Below are 21,638 nucleotides of genomic sequence, written 5' to 3' on the forward strand. Positions count from 1 at the left end.
TAATTTGTCTATCTGCAGGCCCCACCCTTTTGGATTGTGCAAAACAGCAATTGATTAATACAGTAGTATCTGCAGGCCTAATTATCTACCAAACAAAAGCCATTGTTTTGAAACCATAAACTTCAATACCACGCTGTATTTTTGTTGTTGTTGCAAAATGCATGCTGCAGTTTAAAAACAACTTTTAGACACCGGAGTTGCCTCGTGCTGACCACTAGAGAGCGCGGTTGTGCCAAATCTGCTTCTGACAACTCTTAGGGAAGCAACAAATTAGTTTTCAAATGCAATTACAATAGTTATCAAGCAGTAATGATTTAAATTCATGTGAGAAAATTGCTATTTCACAGTTGTTCTTAAGAATTTTGATAGTTTTTTGACACTAATATCCGTACACCCCTTTTTGCTTTACTTTAATTTTCAAAAATTGACTTAATCTCAACATAATAATGGAAAGCACTCCTCCAACAAGTTTTATTTATCAACGCCACCCCCCCCCCCAAAAAAAAACTATGTAAAGTCAAAAACAATTTGGACTAAAAAGCAGTCAAATAAAATGCGAAAAGGCCCATGAGAATGAAGCCATCTTTGTTGTTCTTCCAACTCAAAACCCTCACTTTCTCCACCTCAATCACCTCCCTAACCCATTCTCAGGTTCGGGGCTATATCTCCACCTTCTTTTTTTTGTGTGTGTGTAAAGCTCTTGTTACTCCATCCCGCCACCCCACCCTGGGGAAAGATGGCATTATACTGTATTTGGACGTGTAACAGAGCTCTCTGTATCTCTCAGAGACACGCCACTGACCTGTAATTAAGTCCCATTGTCGCTTTTCACAAGGGGGAAAGCGTCCCCAAAGTGGACAGAGGGTTAGCGTGTTTGGATTCCTGACAGTTCGGCCGCCGCCGTGACCAATTTCCAGCGCGCAAACTGGGTTTATCCAGATAAGGCGCATACGCCTCAAACACATGAACTCTCAAATTTTGCCCAGAAAGCCGCAAGCGGGAGCGATTTGTAACGAGATAGTAGCATCCATGGCGTCTTTCTCTAGCTAATGAGACTTTACAGGACGCTTTTGTGTACCCGCTACTAGCGCTATGTCTCCACGTTTTCCTCGTCCAGCCCCCCCCCTCCCCTGCTAAACACCACCACCCCTACCATCACTATTCAACCCCATTGATCATGCATGCAGAAATGGAACCGCCCCTTTTTTTATTCGTGTCCAAATAGCTCTTGTCCCACTTCCAGAGTCTCATCTACTGTGAAGGGCGGGCAAGTTAGAAGAGTGGACACTGCAATATTAGCCAGACCATAAAACAAATTCTCTGCCTACACACCTTTTAAACTAGAAACTTTTACGAGGGCCGAAGAATACACGAACCCCGTCGAAAATAACGCTAGGTGTCGATAGCATAGCTTTTTGAGATGTTACCCAGAAAGTGTTTTCAAGGTTTTTTTAGTTAGCTTCAAGTTTGAATGTTTTTCTAATTCTCCCTCAAATGCGGTCGTTCTTTAACAGGCGGCTTGTGTGCTGGTTCACTGCTGGACTTTTAAGTATTTAATTAGCGCCAAAGCCGAAGCTAAGCTTCTCAACGCTGCTTCAACATGTGACCTGGTAACCCGCGTTAAGACCAATCAATTGTAATTCACGTAAAGACAATGGCAGCTTTGACTGGTGTGAGGAGTAAGGTGCATACTTTTATTTCATCATGAGATCTTTTTTTAGAAATATACTTGAAATGGGAGTCGGAACTCAAGAAAATTGCTCAAAACACTAAGATTTTTAAAAATAAAGTTAATTAAGTTAGCGCTATATATGTTACATTTGGTTTTTCATCAAAATCCGGCTTGGAATCCAGTTTATTTTTGATAACGGCACTACTTCACCATACTATGATCCACATTTATAGTAGATACATGTACAGTATGTACAGTTGTCCTCTTTTGAGCCAAAAATAATTGCATTTTTATAAAGTTTTGTGAGTCGTTATTCAACACATTTACTCAAATTTTGAAGTCACAAGTTACATAGTCTTCATCATCTCAGAAATCACACATTTAAACCACCAACAACATTTAAATCACAATTGAAATCAAAATACAGCAAAAGTCCCAAAATCTACAAGAACAGATGGAAAGGCCACACATTGTACTTTCACAATAAAAGCCAATTCCCCTAACAGGACTGAGCAACTGCAGAAGTGAACATTGGATCAGTTTCCAATAGCTGATGATACATTGTGTAGTAAAGAAAATACTACCAATAATAATAACTAACTAATTAGAATATACACATATACACAACCCCTTGTAAATACTGTTATGTTGTACAATAACACACTTAATGGCCTGGGAGCAAGATACTACATGCATAATACATAATAATACAAAATACATAAGATCGTCTGGAAGTGGTCTGCTGTGTAGGCAGTTTTCATTTATATTATGCTCCTCATCCTTAATCTAGTCAGGTTTGTAGTTAGCTCCTTTAAATCAGGGCTAAACATGCTAATATTCACTGTAGCATATTTATGGAATTTAATTGAAAAAATTGCATTTTTGCTGTTTAATAATGAAAAAGAAATGTCTCAGTTGTTAATTATTGTTTTTATTTAAAAAATAGTTTTAAGCTAAAACATTTCTTATTGAAAGGTTATAGTTTAGGCTGTTTATAAATAAACTTTTCTTATTTCAGTGTGAAGCGACTTGAATTTGTCTTTTCGATCTGGCAACTCTAACTCATATATCGTTCAAATCTCCCGTCTACTATTTGTAGTAGTGTCAAGCAAATGACATTAGTTAATCACACATTTATGATATAGTAGTATCTCCGCTATAACAAATCAGAATGCCTCTGATGCAGCGAGGATACTCTTATTTTTTTAACCTCTCACCGGAAGCCGTTATCTCGCTGACTCTAGCTTTCCCCGGCCGTGACTCCCGCGTCCCTTGGCGGAGGGATGAGGGAGCGACGGCAGCGTGCTCGGAGTCGAGGACGAGGACTAGGACGACGACGACGAGGACGAGGAGGTGGAGTCTGTCTGTCCCCGCTCGCATCTGGCCCTCTCCCCTCTGACACCACGGGCCAAACCCGCCCCAAGCCTCTCTCTCACTCACTGGCCGCTTGTTCCCCCGCACGCCTCGGCCCCGGACACCCTCGGCGAAGCACCCGCTTACACGCAAACACCAGTCGGGCACGAAATGGACACGGAAGGGAGCCAGACCAGCCTCTCCACGACGGACTCCCCTCACGACCCCTGGTAAGTCAAAAAAGAAAACTTTTTCCCCCACCACCTAGCACGTGTTTGTTTTTTTTTTTTTTTTGGGAAAAGGGGGGGTGAAACAAGTCTTTCATTCTGCGTGGAAGCTGAGGAGCACACACCCCCACACTGGAAGCCTTCATGTCACATTAACTGATCGTACACCGACCTTCAGTTTCATCAACAACTTTGTTTGTTTGTGCCTTGTAGGCATATAAATATTCCACTTGGCGAATTACCACTTGCTCCTAAGTGTAAATATTCTTTTTTCTTTCCACAGCAAAATGTTCATAGGTGGACTCAGCTGGCAAACAACACAAGGTACATTTTTAAAAAAGAATGAATTAACTCGTTTGGAAAAACCTGCCATTTGTTTATTTTCAGTTATGAATGAATGCACCCCTTTCATAATAAAAAACTCAGTTCTGTTAATATTCCAGTTATTACTCAATCTGGTTGGTGTTTTCAACCCAGTGCTTTTTTTTATTCCCCGGTTATATTGTGAGAGTAAAAAAAAAAGAAAAAAAAGTCAAATTTGAGTTTTAGTCTCATATTTCCTTTTATTCTGAAGCACTATTATGTACTAATGTGTCCCCCTTGTTGTTGCTTTGTATCCCAGAGGGCCTTAAAGACTACTTTTGCAAGTACGGAGAGGTGAAGGAGTGTATGGTGATGCGAGATCCGATTACTAAGCGCTCGAGGTGAGCTTGGCGTCCACTCTGAAAGTTTATCTGTCTTCCGTGATTCCTTGCCGCTCATAACATATCATTACGCGTCAACATGCTTTTCGCTGTCATTAATACTTTCGTCCACCCCCCGCCAATGTCCGCAGAGGCTTCGGATTTGTCACCTTCGTCGACCAGGCCGGAGTGGATAAAGTTTTAGCCCAAACCAGGCACGAGTTGGACTCTAAAACAGTAAGTTGTCTGTTTTTGATCGGCTAATCTGATTGGTTGGATTTCCTAAATATGTCCCGTTAAAGTTGATACCTTTGGATTATTTTTACTAAAGCTTTCTATGTCAATGCCGAGTTTTTTTTAGGTACGTTTTGCATGATAAAGCGAGCTTAGGAGCGTCTTTTTTGTTGTTTTTTTTACTTTCCGCCAGACATTCATGAAAATGTCACCCGGTGTCAATTTCCATAGAAACAAGGGGAACGGAGCTGGGCCACTTCCCTCTTTGCCAATCTTTGGATTTGGCTTCTAGAGAGAGAAGGGGGCCGGGTTGGTGTTGGGGGGGTGGTTTCGGCTTTTCTTTTCCTTTGCCTGCCTTTTCTTTTCTGTCCCGAGGGTTGGAAATGACCTCTAGAAATAAAAGTTTTTTTCTCAGAATGGGGTGGGAAACACAACCTGAGACGGTGAAGGTGCACGAATAAGTTCTTTGTAACAATTTTCAAAGTGAGAAGTGCTTAATTCCACCTTTATTAACCCAACTTGGGAGGTTTTTACCCGCGCACGAGTGGGTATATCTGCGTGTCAGTGATGAATGGGAGATAGTTACAAACAATGTGGCTCCTTTGGTCGCCATAGGGACCCCTACTCCTACCAAACCCACCGCTCCCACCTTGCGAGTCCGTCCCTGGGAGTGGCCATGATGGCTGCCGGTTATCCTTAACCCTATGAGTGCCCAAAGTGCAATTTTTTGGCTAAATTAAAACAGTCCCATAATAGGCCCAAATTGCTAAAATGCCCCAAAATACTTTTAAAGTTAGCACCATGCTAACAAAAAAAAATTATGGCTTAATTAAAACCGTCTCATAACAGGCCGAAATAGCAAAAACGCCCCCGAAAAAAAATAAAGCACAGGTGTCAAAGTGGCGGCCCGGGGGCCAAATCTGGCCCGCCGCATCATTTTGTGTGGCCCGAGAAAGTAAATCATGAGTGCCAATTTTCTGTTTTAGGATCAAATTAAAATGAAGATTATAGATATAGATTATAGTTCCTGATTTTTCCCTGTTTAAATCAATAATTGTACATTTTTACATCATTTTTCTGTTCATTTTGGTTCAAAAATCTTTTCAGAAAATCTAAAAATATATAAAAATATTTTCTTTTTTCCACTATAATAGTGGATGAATATTTTGCTGGACTTTTTTGTGCTTTTTTTCCATTCTTAAAAGTTTAAATTTTTCAAGAAAAGGCATTTACCATAAATAAATAAATTAGCTCAAAAAAGATAATATTGGTATATTTGGATGCAGAAGAAGTTTATCCTCCTAGCATCTGGCAACCAAAGAGTTAAACAAGTCAAGAAAAGATGCATTTAGTCACGATGAGGAGAAACTAAAGTAAAAAAAAAAAGTTGTAGCGGAAACTTCAAGTAAAACACAAAAGATCAGAAAATGTACAATGACTTTTAAAAGAACCAGAATGGCTTTTTCATTTTTTTTTAACCGGTCGTCCTGCTGGCTCTTTAGTATCACTTGCAGGGACAAGGCCCGTGACACTTTGTGGCACCATGCTTGGACGCCACTAAATCGCCATGGGGTTGGTTTCCATAGTGACCCCCCCACCCCTTTTACCCCGCTTCTCCACCGTTGAAGAATGGCCATGTCACAAAAGAAAAAGAAGCCGATAACAATGCACATCACTTACAATTATTTCTTGGCTAGGCCAAGACATATAAACAAGCCTAGTCAAGGAGAGCGAAGGTCAACCAATTCCTGCTGCCTCACACGCACGTTTACACTGATTTTTTACCCTTTTTTTAACATTTCTACATTGTCTTCAACTTCCCGTATTTTCACGACTATAAGGCGCACCGCATTATAAGGCGGACCCCTAATGAATGACATTTTTTGCATATATAAGGCGCACTGTATTATAAGGCGCACTGTCTATTTTGGAGAAAATTTAAGACTTTTAAGTGCGCCTTATAGTCGTGAAAATACGGTAATTGCTATTGACTTCCAGGTATGAACTACACAGTCACCTCTAGAGCCAGCCATTGTTGATGTTTTGGATTTTTTTGTATAAAATCTTGCAGTGGTGGAGGAACTATATGATGGAAGATGTTGTAAATTAAGATGGCATGTGCATATTTAACAGTATTGTTTCAGTTCAGGCGTTTGTGTTTTTATAATATCCGACAGTGGTGGTTTTTCGTTTTTGGTCTTCTGTTTTTTCCATATATAAGGCGCACTGGATTATAAGGCGCACTGTCTATTTTGGAGAAAATTTAAGACTTTTAAGTGCGCCTAATAGTCGTGGAAATACAGTAATCCTCCTGGCCTCATCCAGACTTTTAGGGAGAACTTTTTTTTAATGGGGGGGGGGGGGCTATTCCTCCAACCTACCCCCCCCTTCCCACCTCCCTCATACAGACAGGTTATCCTGTTAGCGAATGGAGAGAAAAGGTTCTCCAATAGCAACACAAAGAATGCGCCACGCTGTGAGCGTGCGAGTCGCTCCGGCGCTATCGGACCTTTAGCGCACCCGCTAATACCCAATTTATAGCCACTGTTCGTCAATGTATTAGGCGAGACACCCTTTTTTTTGAGTGTTTTCCCGCGCCATCTCCAACAGGGTTCAGTTAGTTTTGTCCCGACAAGAGTTACCTAGCGGTCACGGCACTCTGTTTGAGATCTGGTTAACCGTTTCAGCACCGCGACAGAAACATGACGGGGAGAGCGAGCCGTCCATGCGATTAGTGTGGCTCTCCTAACTAATAGGATTGGAGTCTCAAGCATGCTGAGTGGAAGCTAGGTCGGGCCAACTGTTGCATACTGGACATGGATTGGATGGTGGATTTAAGCGCTCTGCACTCCAAATGTGCAAAGGGTTCTTTTTATTCATTAAAAGGGATTAGAAATACTGCAAAAAAAGTGACTTTAAAAGGACAATAGGATATATTTTGGACATACATTAGTTATAAGAGTGACAGAAAAAGCTTCATAATGACGTTAGAGCCTAATTAGTCGTCCTTTCTCAGCTGCCCTGGCCCCGCCTACTAAAAAAAATCTCCAAGTGGAAGATTGGCACAAAGAATGAGCTGCAGTTTGGTAGAATGTTTTTAATAGGATTTGTTGTTGCCGTGTCATTCTGTCAATGTGTACTAGCTAGTGTGGGACTAGAATAGTAGGAATGATCATTAATTCTGGTTGTGACATCACCAACCCAAAAAGTGGGCGTGTCCTGATGAATTGTTATGGAATAACAATGAAGTGTTTTTTAAAAAAGGTCAGATTTGGGTGCCAAATAGAATTTTCTGAATGCAAAATTACATTTTACATTATCTAGGCTAATTGACTAAATATTATTCATAAGATATTTTGTTGCCATGTCATTCTGTTAATGTGTACTAGCTTATGTAGCACTAGAATATTAGAAATAATCATCAATTCTGGTTGTGACATCACCAACCCAAAAAGTGGGCGTGTCCTGATGAATTCTTATGGAATAACAATGAAGTGGTTTTTAAAAAAGATCATATTTGGGTGCCAAATTTGATTTTATAAATGCAAAATTACATTTATGTCGTCATTTGACATTATCTAGGCTAACTCTTATTCATAAGCTACCTTCTTTTCATGTCATTTTGTTAACATGTACTAGCTAGTGTAGCACTAGAATAGTAAAAATGACCATCAATTCTGGTTGTGACATCACCACCCCCAAACAGTGGGCGTGTCCCAGTGATTTTTTATGCAATAACTATGAAACGATTTAAAAAAAAGTAATGTTTAGATTTTCTAAACGCATTCATGTCATCATTTTACATTATCTAGGCTAATTAGCTAATTCTTACCCTTTAATTTTCCCTTGATCCTTCTAACATATTCCCATACAGTTAAGTCAACCAGGTGATAGGTTACATAACCTAACTTTTCCCCCAAGTAGGCTATGTTGACTTTTCCTATCCAGCAAAGATGAGGAAAAGGAGATTGCTCCCATTTCCTAAAGCGCTTTCAATTATAACGGGCTTCACCTCTCTACCCTTGCGGCAAGGTCGCGTCTTTGTATGCACGCGGGTGCAGCTCCCAGTCGCACTTCCCAATCATTTCAACTCAAACTCATTTACAACCATTTCTTCAGCGTACATCGATCCCTAGACATTTTAATTTTTCTTGTTAGGCCCCATCAACTCTAATTATTTAATGTCCACAATTTCCCTTTTCCCGCTGGCGTATTTGCGTGGCATCCCTGTTTGATTTTGTTTGTTTGTTTGTGTGTCTTGTTTGTTTTTGAATGTGTACAGGAGTGTCGGCCATCAGGATTTTTGGCGACCGGAGGTGACTATCAGAGTAGTTTAGCCACTAGATACAACTAAACAGTAGCCTCTGCATCTGATCCTCCAGACTTTATAGCCTTTAGTCTTCTCACTTTTTATTTTTTGTTTAGAAGAGAAAGAAACAAATCCATGACAATCACGACCCGTGTTTTCCAACAGAAACATGCTGTCGTCCTCATTCTGGTAAACGCATGTGATTTACCATAGAGGCTCTATCTAGTTCTTTTACTATATTCCATAGTTTAACTTTACCCTCTTACAGTTCGCAAACTAATCTTTAGCGCCGTATCGCCTGGCCATCTGTTAGCGTAAATGGCGGTACGGTGTGGAGTAGTTTATAGTTGATCTTTACCTCTATTAGATGGGTCTAGATTGGAAATGTCTACTACGTTCTCACCGCATGGTGTGATGGTGATCTTTGCTAACATTGGTTTGTAAACAACAACAAAAAGAAGGAAAACCAAGGACTGAAATGAAGAGTAGCAATTTAGCTAAGCAGATAAGCATCTGGAATCAGCAGATCCTCGTAGACTAGCTCGACGCTAAGCAAAAAAAACAAACAAAAACAAACTAACTAACACAAACAAACAAAATGCTACTATCGCCGCAGGCTGGGATTGACAGCTCCGTCTTCTCTGTCCCGTCTTCGCCCCCCCCCCCTCCCAGTCTCCGACACACTTCCCCCGATGGGTCTCCGCCCCTCCTCGCAGAAGCGAGTTGGGTTTTTGTGATTGTGGTACCCGTGCGAGATTCCAGGAGCTCACATGTCACATGGTGGTGACGAGAGAGGCGCCGGTTCACTGGATGTTCCCAGGCATTCCACCTGAGTGTTGCGACGCACCACACCGCACACACACACACTTAGTAATAATAATAAGGACAATCTCATTGAAAATTGCTTTGCAAATGGGACAATACATCTGAAAATTTGGTTTTCTTAATTACGTGTTCGTTTGTTTGGATCGTTCAATGACATCCGAGCGGGGTTTTACTTTTTTTGCGGATTCGGGAACTACGGGGAGAAAGGAATTTTAATTTGTAAAAAAAAAAACATGATAAGGGATAATAGGTTTGGATTGGATTTCAATTTTTGGGGTTAAAAACTGGTCTCAATGTGTGTCTTAATTCACACAATATTTTAGTTAATGTGTTTCAAAGTGTTATTCTCAGAAATAGAAATAAGCACTCATTGGCTAAAATTGTGTCATAAAAATTGCGTTTTATTTTATTAAACAGTGTTTTTTTAAGAGCAGGCTGTTTGTTTTTGAAAAATATCAGTTTTTAGGCAAAAAAGGGCTGGAAACAGAAAGAATTTTTCTATGTTGATTTGTTGTTGTTTTTTAAAAAGGCAGCAATAATTATAATAATTTTAAAAAATCACGTGTACATGGAATTGCTCTTTTATTAAATATGGAAATGCCAAAATTCAAAACACTCAAGTGTAAAAAAAAAAAAAAAAAAAGAGGACCCATCCCATCACTTAACAGAGCTTTCTCTCTCTCTCTCTCTGTATTATCTTGTATAGATTGATCCTAAAGTGGCATTTCCCCGGAGGGCTCAACCTAAGGTGAGTTCCATTTCATATCAATTTATGATAACTGCCATGAAACTGTTCTGGGTTATAAGCTTTCAAAGTCTTAACGATACTTACTTCCAAGCGTGGACCCTTTACCTTTTTTTTTTTTGTGGTCCTTCATTAATCAAGTCTCACAACTTTAGCGATCCATTGTTAGCGAATAGCACCTCAAAGTACACTACGCCTTGTCACAGCCATTTTGCGACGTGTCGAGGTGACGTCTGACTGTGAAGAAAAGACTCAAGTGTCTATTTACAAGACGTAAAAAAAAAAGGACTCGGAGGAAGTGCCTGATTATTTTTTATTATTATTATTATTATTATTAACCCCCACCCCCCAAAAAAAGCTATTTACCCAAAAACGGCCTCCACAAAACCCAAAATTTGTACCTCCATCTTTATTTTTTCCAGCCGTTTTTAATGATTTATTTCAGAATTAAATTCCGTTACGATGGTAGGCGAAAGGAAGGCTTTTTTTTGCAGACGACGTGACTTTTATGCAATGATTAGCAGCTTGAAATGGAGCTCAGATGTGAGGACATGTTGTCCGGTGTCATAGCTGTAAATCTGGCTGATCTCTTTTCCTACTGAGGACAAACACAAACACATCCAAGCAACCGACTGCTAATCAGATGTGTTTAAAAAAGATACAGCCATTCTGTCCCCCGTTTTTTTTGGCTAATACACGGAAAGGGAAAATAGACGTTTTTGGGGGGCTGATTATCCTGCTGTTGTTCAGCCAAAACTGTTGGAAAAGCCCAAAATAATTACAGGTGTTAAGTGCAGGCTGTACCTAAGCAGTCCTTTGTGTCCTTTACATATAAAGTGGCTTTTAAATTAAATTAGGACCACATGCTAAACTGATTTAACAGCTGAAAAGGTGATTTTTTTATTATTATTTTTTTTTTACTGGAGCATGTATGGACCAAAAAAAACAATAATTTTAATTTTATGCTATTTTGTTTTTCTATTTAAAAGGTGAATGTGTTAAAAATGAGTTGTGTAACTAGAAGAATTGAGATTTTAAAAGAAAATACAATTAAAGGATTGTTAGAAATCGTGTTAGAAAGGGTTTGGTGCTTTTTGCTGAAATTATTTAATACTTGGCAACCGAAGAGGTTGTGGTCGGACCACGCGGCTCGTTTCTGGGTGTGGATTTTGATATTGATATCAGGCAAAAAATTAGTTAAATAGTGTATGATGAAATTGGAAATAAAAAGAATCAGATGAGTTAAATAGTGTACGATGAAATTGGAAATAAAAAGAATCTATTCTAGTGTATTATTAGGGTCCCAAACTACAGTGTATATCTGTTTTCATACATTTTAATTGGAGCCATTGTATTTTTATTAACATTTTTTTAATAGTTATATGTATTTTTTCTAAATAAAATATTGAACAATGATTAGCCATAAAAAATACATGTAATGAATATGGTTATCAGGTGGGCTAACACCTGTATACCATATTATGTTAATATTATAAGCCAAAATGGGTTGCCAGATCCTTGTTGTTTTTTTTTTTTTTTTTAATTTATTCGCCAAAATGGTCACTGGCCAAATAAAGAGTGAAAAATAATTGTCTTCATTTTCTTAACAGTTAGTGACTCGCACCAAGAAGATTTTCGTCGGAGGTCTGTCGGTCAACACCACCTTAGAAGACGTCAAGCAATATTTTGACCAGTTTGGAAAGGTCAGTTATACTGGATTTTTGTCAAAGTATCGCAAATAATTTTTCAGTTATAACGACGTTATCGTCGGTATAGAAGGCCCACTCGGAAGCAAAGGAGTTACTGGGGAGGATAAAGGCTTGTTGCAGGGCAAACTAAAGAGGCTGAGGGGCTCCTGGGGGCCCGAGCTGGGCTGGCCAAGTTAAGGGGGGGGGGGTAGTGGGAGGAAGGGGGGAGTGGGTGGGCTGGGTTGAAAAAGTTTTGTGGCCGCTGTATGGTGATGGTGAGGAAGGAGGAGGGATTATCAGAATCTGAATTAATCTGATGTAACAGCTGCTCCTACCCACAACCCCCTCCTGACCCGTTACCGTGGTGACCTGGCTTGCCCATTGTCCCTAAGTAATTCTGCGGGTAAGGGGGTTTTGTTCCGAAGGAGGAGGGAGGGAGGGACGAGGTGCCGTTCGGGGGTGTTTGCGTGAGGGCTGATCGGTGGGGGTCAACTTGAGTTTAGAAACAATTCAAGACACACACAAAAATGGGAAAAAGTTGACTTAAAATGCTTAAGATTTCTTGTCATGTGATCAAAATGTCGGAAATGTTTGTTCTGAGGCGTTTTTGGGTTGTTTTTCATGTTGTTCAACACGTGTTTTTGTATAGTGGGGAGAGAAAGAGGGGACCGAGGGTCCACAAAGGGGTTTGTGGAGGCGTAAAAGAGGGAAGTGGGGCAAAGATGGGGTGTGGGGTAGATTTACAAAAGCTGTTACAAAGACAGGCAAATATTTGCTTCATTTTCCCTAAGACGCCTCGCATAGATTTTGGAATTTGTCCCGAAAAAGGAGAGAGAAAAAAAACACCACACAACTTTTTTTAGCAAGTGCTAACAGGTCCAAACTTTTTTCAAAGTCGGACATGTTAAAAAGTGTCGAGACGGGGGTTATTTTGGCGGTCTCCCGCTTGGTCGTCATCCCCTTCCGAGCTCCCATCTCAATCATAGTTGGGGAGATGAATTTTTTTACCGAGAGAGAGAGAGAGATATCGAGGGATGGCCGGTGAAATGTGGGCTCCAGCCATCCATGGAAGTTCCTGATTAGACCGCCTCGCTGGACCTTTTGTGTCCCGTCGTGGCGAGGACAAAGAAGAGCGCGGGGTGGGATGGGCAGGGGGATATAACGGGGAAGATGAGAGCTGGGAGAGAAAGAAAAAAAAAAAAGAAAAAAAAGAGGGGAAAAGGGAATATTGTCCAGTGGCACACCATTAAAGAGATGGCGCTTTGAAATATTGACCAATCATGTGGCGCTTAACGCACTTTGCCACGTTCAAAGAGTGTTTTTCCTGCTTACCGTTGACTTCCTGACCTCTCTTCTTCTTCTTTTTTTCGTTTTAATATGGAATCATAACACTTGGACAAAAGTGTGTCCTGGATATGCGGACGCAGAAACTTTTTTTTAGCAGTAGGTTGGCTATTGGTGTCAAACTTTGGTTGGCGGGCCATATTTGGGCCAACCAAGATCTCATTTGGGCTGGATAAAATACTTTCATTCGTACATCTGCCCCTCCCTGTCAAAATTGATTGGACAATTAGCAGTGTCATTAGCACTGAAAAATTAGCATCTACAGCTAGTTTAACTCAATTGAGAATTTATCAATGTCAATAGCAGGCTTACTTTTACGTCATTTCATTTTTTAAATTCAATTTTAAGTCAATTCTAGTCAATTTTAGATAATTTCCTATTCATTTTGAGACACCTAGTGGGCCACTTTGGGCCCGCACGCCGCATGTTTGACACCACCGTGACAGGCCCTACCTTTGCGTTGAAAGGAAGCCACGAATTGAGGTCCGCTTACACGCTGACGCTCCTGGCTCACCTTTGACCTTTCTGCAGGCAAGCTGCCCTGGCCTGAGGAGATTTAAGAGTCTCACACACATATACACACACACACATTCTGGTGTGTTCGTGTACGCATATAGTGCATGTCACTATTATGTTTATTACACATGGCCTTATTATAGATCATCAACACGATCTAATGTACTTACCAAATGTAAAATTTGATGAGTCATAATCATTTAAATGCCCCTTATTAGTTTACTGAATTCGATAGATTGGATTTTGCTGAGCTATAACACATACATAGTCATTTTTTTTTGGAAGATAAACCAAAAAAAGTGTAATAAAACGAAAAAAAAATGCAGTCAAATATACTGATTTTGGATGGTTAGCATGTGGGATAGCTGCCCTAGTTATTAGCATAAGGACCAAAACAATGTGGTTTTAGCAAACATTTTTTACACAGTTAGCGTTGCCAAAATTTTATGTTTTCTGGTAAAATAAACCCAAAAAATTGCAATAAAATAAAAAAATAAAAATTTGGTATTCCATGATAAAAACAATTTTTTTTTTCTGTTGGTGCATACGCCCTCTGCTGGCTCTTCTAATCTTGTCACGTCATTGTTTTTCATTTAATTTTTTAAAGAAAGCTAATGGCAATATTACATCAATTACTTTTTTGGTTCATTTTTACTAGTTATAGACTTATGTCATTTTATTGCTGTGTAAAAATCCATCAAAAATCTCAACTTTTTCATTGAAAACCTCCTAACTAACAACCCTCCCTCCCTCTCCCCACTGACTTAGCCACCTCCTCCTGAAGTACAAAAAAGCCTCTCAATTATACCCTCTTTTTATTTATTTATTTGTACAGTGTCATAAAAACACCTGTGTCTTTGCTGTTTAAAGAAAGGTCGCTCGGTCGGCCTGGTGGCCGAGCCAGTCGGTCGGAATGGCGGCCTAGTGTGCCAACAAACAAAACCTCCGGGGTTCTTTGTTCTTTTCTGTCTCTCCCTTTTGTCTTTTCTTCCGCCTCCCTTTCCACTTTGACCCAATCTTTTTTCTTCTTCTTTTTTTTCCCTCCCCTGACTCTCTTACAGCTCTCTGTACTCTCTTTTCAGCAGATCTCCACCTGTCGCTATTCCTCTCACTACCCCCCCCCCTTTCTCACTCTTTTAGCTTTCTCTTTCTTTCTCATTTTCTCTCATCGAGTCTCCCTCCACCTGCCCGTAAGATTCACCTTTCTGTATAGCCACATTTCTCTTCTTTGTGGCCAGCTTTGTCTCAACTCTGCTTATTCCCACCAGTTCATTTGATGTGACTCGGTCGGGCCCTTTCACGAGCGTCTTTTTTGTTTTCTTCTCTTTATACGGTTGCCATGGGAATGTCAAACTTTGGAGGGCAAACAGGGGGCAGATTAGGAGCTCTCCGTGGTAGACGGTGACTTTTTCGACTTTTGCACACCACCCATTATGTACATTAGGCCTCGTTCATATTTCCTTCTTTCATAACCTGCCTCCTCCTCCTCCCTCCTCTTCCTCCTCCTCCTCTTTTGCTTCTCGTCCGTCCATCTGTCGCCGATCCTCCCGACAGAACTTGAGAAGGGCTGAGGTCAGGCAATATGCCGTGTGACGAGAGAGGGAGAGCGAGAGCGCCGCCTAACCGTCTTATTTGTGCCCCCCCTCCTCAGGTCGACGACGCCATGCTCATGTTCGACAAGACCACCAACAGACACAGAGGTGAGACACCCTGACCTCCGCCAATTTCCTACCTTTGCCGGGCCCAGATCTCTCGCTCAAGTTACGAGTGGTCTTCCTGGATAGTGAATCGATCCCCCGAGCTCCGCCCCCTCCACCCCCCACCCGCCGAGCTCCTTCCTGTGGGCTGAGCTGGAGGAGACAAACGGGGCTAGTCTAATTAGCCAGTCCGTTAATCAGGATCAGGATAAAGCCTCCTTGAGAGCCTCCTCCCCACCCCGGGACTGATCGATTATGACAGCCTACCAGCTTTGCCCCGGCCTTCTGGCCAGGAAGGGAAGGAGGGGGAGGGAGGGTGGGGGAGGAGGAGTGCGCTTGGGGTGTTTGGGGGGGGGGGGTTCTAAGTCATTGGCTGACATTGACTAAGCAGAGTTGCTGTAATAATTAAGTTTTTGGAAACAGTAATGTTGGCATACGACCATAAAAAAGCATTCTTATTTTTGTAAATACTGTATTTTCACGACTATATGGCACATCGCATTTAAAGGCGCAGTGTCAGTAACGAGGGCTATTTCTGTATTTGACACATTAGGTGGTTTTGCAATGAAAACTGGTAATAACTATTGTAATTTTTATTATTATTATAAGTTTCAATATTAAAATATATTGCAAGAGCGCCATAGAAACATATTTTTTTACGATTTTTTTTACAGGATTTGGGCATCTGTCTTCCTTTAGTAAAATCTAGTGGGATGAAATGTTGATTTTTTTTTGTAGATAAACAGCTATTACGTTTTGACTATTTTCTTTACACAAACACACATTGAGTTAAATGTTCTCTGTCATCGCCAGGATTCGGCTTCGTGACGTTTGAGAACGAGGACGTGGTGGAGAAAGTCTGCGAGATCCATTTCCACGAAATTAATAACAAAATGGTCAGTTATTTCCACTCATTTATCTCTGACTTAATCCGAGCATGTTTTTTTTTAACATTTTTTCCCCCTTGGAAACAGGTGGAATGCAAGAAAGCTCAACCCAAGGAGGTGATGTCCCCCACCGGCTCGGCTAGGGGGCGCTCTCGGGTGATGCCCTATGGAATGGACGCTTTCATGCTGGGAATCGGTATGCTGGGTAAGTTTGGAAAAGTCCAGAGTAGAAAGAGGGAGGAGTGGTGGCTTTTCTCTCATCTGTGCTTCTTGAAAACTTTTTTTCTGAACTTTTGGCCTCAGCTGCTTTGAAAATCACATGACGCATCATGAAAAAGGAAGCTGACCAATCAAATGGCTTTCTTAACTTGGCCGTCTAGCTTAGATCTCTCCATCTAAACTTCATAGACAAAAAACTTATTCCATTTCCATGTATTTTTTTAAATGTCAACTCAGTGCCATTAAATAACCGAGTCTGGATCGATACATATTTATTAATATGCCCAAATATTGACACTTAAGTGCTCATCAATTCTGGAAAATATGAAACTAAGTATTTTGACTACTTTAAGTGAGCGAGTTTGATTTGCGGTTGTGACTAGACGCGTTAATGCTGCCTCCTGCTGTTCAAACTGGAAACTGCAGCTTTGTAGGGAATTGGAATCCGTTTTTTAAAAATCTTTTTATGGGTCATCACCAAATAACCTTGAAAATTACATCAAAAGCCCAATTTATTTCATAAAGAGTTTTTTGAAACCACATAAAAAAGTGGTATATGAGAGAAAGTGGTATAATTGGTTATGTTTCTTTCTAGATGTTTGTTTTCATTTGTATTTGTTTTTGTTATTGAATGAAATACAGTTATATCATGAGATAACAATCCTATCTCACAAAGTAATCATCTCTGAAAGAACATATTTAAAAGGCTATCAATAAAATGGTTGTTTTGTTGTTTGTACCTCCAAAACAAGACCAAAAAGATCCATAATTTGCCGCAGTAAGCATTTCAGCGCTAATAAATCATCAGTTATTTACCTGGTTACCATGGCAACCAGCCCCACTATAATACATTACAATGTATACCACTGAAAAGAATATTTTTTGCACTATGTAGATCAAAATATGGCCTGAACTGATGAGAATTTTCCCACATTTTTCTTGCATAAATCTTTATCGCTACTTTTTTCCGCTTTTTAAGTTTTTCTGTTTCCTCTAAAGGTTACCCAAGCTTCCAGACCGCCACCTACACAAGCCGAAGCTACGCCGGCATCACCCCCGGATACACGTACCAGTTTCCTGGTAAACACAGCACCCACACACATCTTGAAGCTGAATGCTAATTTGGTTTGCGGGGATGTTAGGTGAGAAGCGGGATTCAATTAGAATGACCTTGACACACTGGCACCAAAAAAAACAGAAAAATTGATTAAAAATTATAATTATTAATTTAAAATGGGGAAAATTAGGACATTTTATATATATATATATACTCTTCATTTGAATTCTATCCTAAAACAGAAAGTCGCCACTCATGATTTACTTTCCCGGGCCGCACAAAATAATGCGGCGGGCTAGATTTGGCCCCCGGGCCGCCACTTTGACACCTGTGTTGTAGACCATTGTGATTCCCCCAATAAATCCCGCTTCTCCATCCTGAAACCACCCCCAAACACCCAAGAAGGCTATCCTAGCTTGAATTTTCCACACTTCCCATCCTCGCCACCGGGGCTGTGTTTTGGTGTTTTAGGTTTGAAAATCACTCTGTTTCTGTTTTTAGAGTTCCACTTAGAGAGGACTCCCCTTCTGACTTCACCCCACCCCCCCGAACTTACAGGTCAGTCAACCAACCCCCGCTTCTGGCTTTCCAAGCAGCAAAAGCCTTCCATCAACGTCTGTGTCGGCGTCTCACCCCATTAGCCTTTTGCTTTTACGCCAAAACGGACAGTCTTTTTCATTGTTTGGATTCATGGCGTTCATTAAATGTGGACCTGTCTCTCTATCTCTCTTTCTTAAGCCATCCCCCTCACGGCCTACGGACCAATGGCGGCAGCGGCGGCGGCGGCAGTAGTCAGAGGTGAGGATCTATGAGGAAAAAAAAAACATTTTGTAGTGAAATGAGTGCATTTTGAAATTAGTTTTTACTGTCTATTAAGAAGATAATGTGAATGGATTGAAGGTATTAAATCCCATCTTACTATCATTTACACTATGACAGTATTTTTCGGACTATAAGTCGCACCAGCCAAAAAATACACAGTGAAGATGGAAAAAATATATAAGTTGCATTTTTTTTATTTCATCATAAACCGAGAAGAAATATACGTTAAAGTATTGGTTCGCGGGCCACTTTAACGTCAACTTGATTTCACGTGGGCCGGACCATTTTAGATATAATATTTAGTTTTTTTTTTCTAAACAGATTAAAAGAACTGGATTAAAACTCTGAATATTCAGTTTTTTTATAGATCTAGAATCTAGATCAATATTTATTGTAGCTTTTTTTAGATCTATTTTTACATTTTACTAAATGATTTTTGAACTAAAAACACAGAATAAATTGATTAAAAAAATACAATTATTGATTTAAAATCGTTTTTTTGGGTTGTGATGACAATCCCGTCGATGGTGTAGCTAATTGCAATCTTACATATATGCTTTCAGGTACGACCCCATCTCGCACGGCTGGCTTTTTGGGAACCAGTAGCCCGGGTCCAATGGCGGACCTTTATGGAACAGCTGGTCAGGAGTCAGCGGTCAGCGGTTACCTCAGTGCCGCCAGTCCCGCCCCTACCGCTGGATTCAGCCATGGTCTCGGGGTGAGCACTTGGTCCATTTTTTAATATAATTTTTTGGTGTGGACAAGAAAAGTTGAAATTTCATTTTTCCTTCTCCAGGGCCCGTTGATTGCCACGGCCTTCACTAATGGCTACCACTGAGAATGTGAGTTTTAATGAAATTACATTGAGTAACCATTACAGTAATCCCTTGAATATTGCGGTTAATGTAGACCAGATATACCGTATTTTTCCGTTTAATATACCCGGGTATATTAAATGATTTTTGCTTTTTTGAGTTTGTACGCCATTTAATATACCCTTGATGTTTAATATACCGGGTATATTAAACGACAACTTAGTTACAACTTAGCATAATTATAGATACTTAAATTCATTAAAATTCCAAGTCAGACTTTATTCAGCAGTAAGTAGTTTTACTCTGTAAATTGTTTAATATAACTGGGTATATTAAAAGTTTGGGTATAATAAACAGCAAAATACGGCAAAGTTATAAAATAGATTATTACTTTATTCGTCATCGATTAATCGTGGCAACCCTAGCGTAGAAGCGTATTGCATGTGAGCTATGCTAATTTAGCTTGTTTGCATTTTCAGCTCAGAGTTGTCGACAGACGGAGATTTGGAAGGAGTGGAAGCCACTTTGGGGTTCTGTACCTTCACTTTTCTCACAATCACACACTCTTACATACACACACACACACACACACACACACACACACACACACACACACACACTTACACACACTTACACACACACACACTTACACACACACACAAACACAGCACAGTCTTACAACCTCAACCCAGCCGACCGGCAGCAAAATCCACTTTTGGAAATTTTTGGAAACAGGCAAAGAATTGAAAACATTGCACATGCTGTATTTGTAGTGTTACTTTTTGGGGTAAGGGTTTATTCTACCATTTTTTTGTTTTCTTTTTTGAAGCAATGGCTGCAATTTGTCTTCTCAGCTCATTCGACCTCCGAACCCGAATCGTCGTGAGTGTTAACAACACATTTGTGACGGATTTTACTTTAACTTTGGTCTCGGTAGGTTTTAACAAAAATGTTACACGTAAAGCGTGAAGGCGGCGGCCCATTGGTCAATGACGTGGTAGGCTGAATTGAGCTGTACAATGCTGTAAAATAATGTAAATAGGACTTTTCTGCGGGGTTCACAAAAAAAATGGGGGTGGGCAATACTTTTAGGGTACGGGAAACTTCGTCAGAGAAGTTGGAGTTTCATCCTCAATGTTGGCAACTTTGCTTAGGCATTTCACTTCCTGTCACTCAACTGCAATTTCGTTTTGTTCCACTTTTACGGGAAGAGCGTTTTCACGTGTTGAGGAGAGGAGAAAAAAACTTGTTTTCTTACGTTTAACTGTGATTTTTTTGAAGATGTGAATATTGTTTGTGGGAGGACATGAAGGACTTCACTAGCCTGTTGACACACACATATATACACACAAATACACATTTATACACACAGATTTAATCACAGCACACATGCCGACGGCTGCTGATTGTGTGTCGCATGTAGTTTCTTAAACGTTTGACCCGATGTAAAAAAAAAAAATGCTGTTTTTGGGTTGGGGGAGGTATCTCCGTTGCAAATGTGAACTTTAATTTGACTTTTTCTTGATACATTAACAAGTTTTGTCCAAGTTATTTCATTTTTTTTTCCTCAAAAGGTGTTTTTTTTTTGTTTTTTGTTTTGAATCACCTTTGCACCATCACACAAATCCTCTGGAGGTCACAACTACACTGATGTGACGGCTATTTTTAGACCAAAAGAGTTGTGAACAAAGTGAATAGGATGTTGCACTGGATGGCCAATAAAAGGGCAGAAGAACAAAGCACTCCATGTTTCATAAAAAAGGTTTTCATATTTTTTTGCTAGATATTCACGAAAACAGTTTTGATGCCGTCATGAATGGGGAAGGAAAAAACAACAACTTGTCAACACTGTAAACTTTTCACAGGTTTTCTTTCCTGTCGAGTTATTTCTTGGGAGAAAACAAAAACCTTTTTAAATTTCCTAATAAATTATTTTAAAACATTCCACTTATGTTTCATGATTGGATTTGACGTCAGTTTGGGGGTGAAATTGTGTTTTTTTCAGGCAGGAAAATGGACAACCGTTATCGGAATTGCTATCCTGATGATGTAGCATTTTTGTGTTAGCTGTACAAACAAACAAAAAATCTGATAAGGCATAACATCACAAACTGGCTCACCAAGTTTAACATAAAAAAATATGCATATTTTTTTTAAAATTAATTCACTGCCTTTGACGTTCATAATCACAGAAACGATATTGCAAATCTGTTCTCGGGTCAGTTATTTTCTCTCTGGAGTAGAAGCTAGCATTTTTTCTAGCTGTTAGCTGCTAAGGTCAAATAATTTTTAATTATTATCTTTTTTTAATAAATAAAGAAGATTAATAATTGTCTTAGCCTGGTCATATGTGTAAGAGGGTTGCGTAATGTAATATATTTTATGAAAAATACAAAAAACGAAATATAGTTAGTATTTTTTTAAAATTATTTTTAATGGCTGCTGAGCACAATCATAATCAAAACCAAAAAGAATATCGTCGAAAGTAAAAAAAATCGAAATTCTTCGAATAAATTCATTTAAAAATAAATAAATAAATAAATGA

General features: G+C 39.8%; 1 protein-coding gene across 2 annotated transcripts; it reads left to right on the forward strand.

Moving 5' to 3' along the window:
* The first annotated feature begins 2,990 nt into the window (after window positions 1–2,990).
* On the forward strand, window positions 2,991–21,040 carry msi1b (musashi RNA binding protein 1b). 2 transcript variants are annotated; one of them, XM_077714601.1, is made up of 15 exons: window positions 2,991–3,255; window positions 3,536–3,576; window positions 3,875–3,956; window positions 4,088–4,172; window positions 10,010–10,051; window positions 11,659–11,751; window positions 15,248–15,296; window positions 16,107–16,189; window positions 16,268–16,385; window positions 17,399–17,479; window positions 17,958–18,014; window positions 18,195–18,254; window positions 18,842–18,996; window positions 19,075–19,120; window positions 19,573–21,040. In XM_077714601.1, exons 1-14 carry the CDS (start codon window positions 3,197–3,199, stop codon window positions 19,114–19,116), a joined length of 1,047 nt encoding a protein of 348 aa, XP_077570727.1. In that variant the 5' UTR covers window positions 2,991–3,196; the 3' UTR covers window positions 19,117–19,120; window positions 19,573–21,040. The 2 variants fall into 2 exon arrangements, with proteins under 2 accessions (XP_077570727.1, XP_077570728.1); XM_077714602.1 differs by lacking the exon at window positions 17,958–18,014.
* The last annotated feature ends 598 nt before the right edge of the window (window positions 21,041–21,638 follow it).

This window comes from Stigmatopora nigra, chromosome 4 (genome assembly GCF_051989575.1).
Source record: "Stigmatopora nigra isolate UIUO_SnigA chromosome 4, RoL_Snig_1.1, whole genome shotgun sequence".
NCBI lineage: Eukaryota > Metazoa > Chordata > Actinopteri > Syngnathiformes > Syngnathidae > Stigmatopora > Stigmatopora nigra.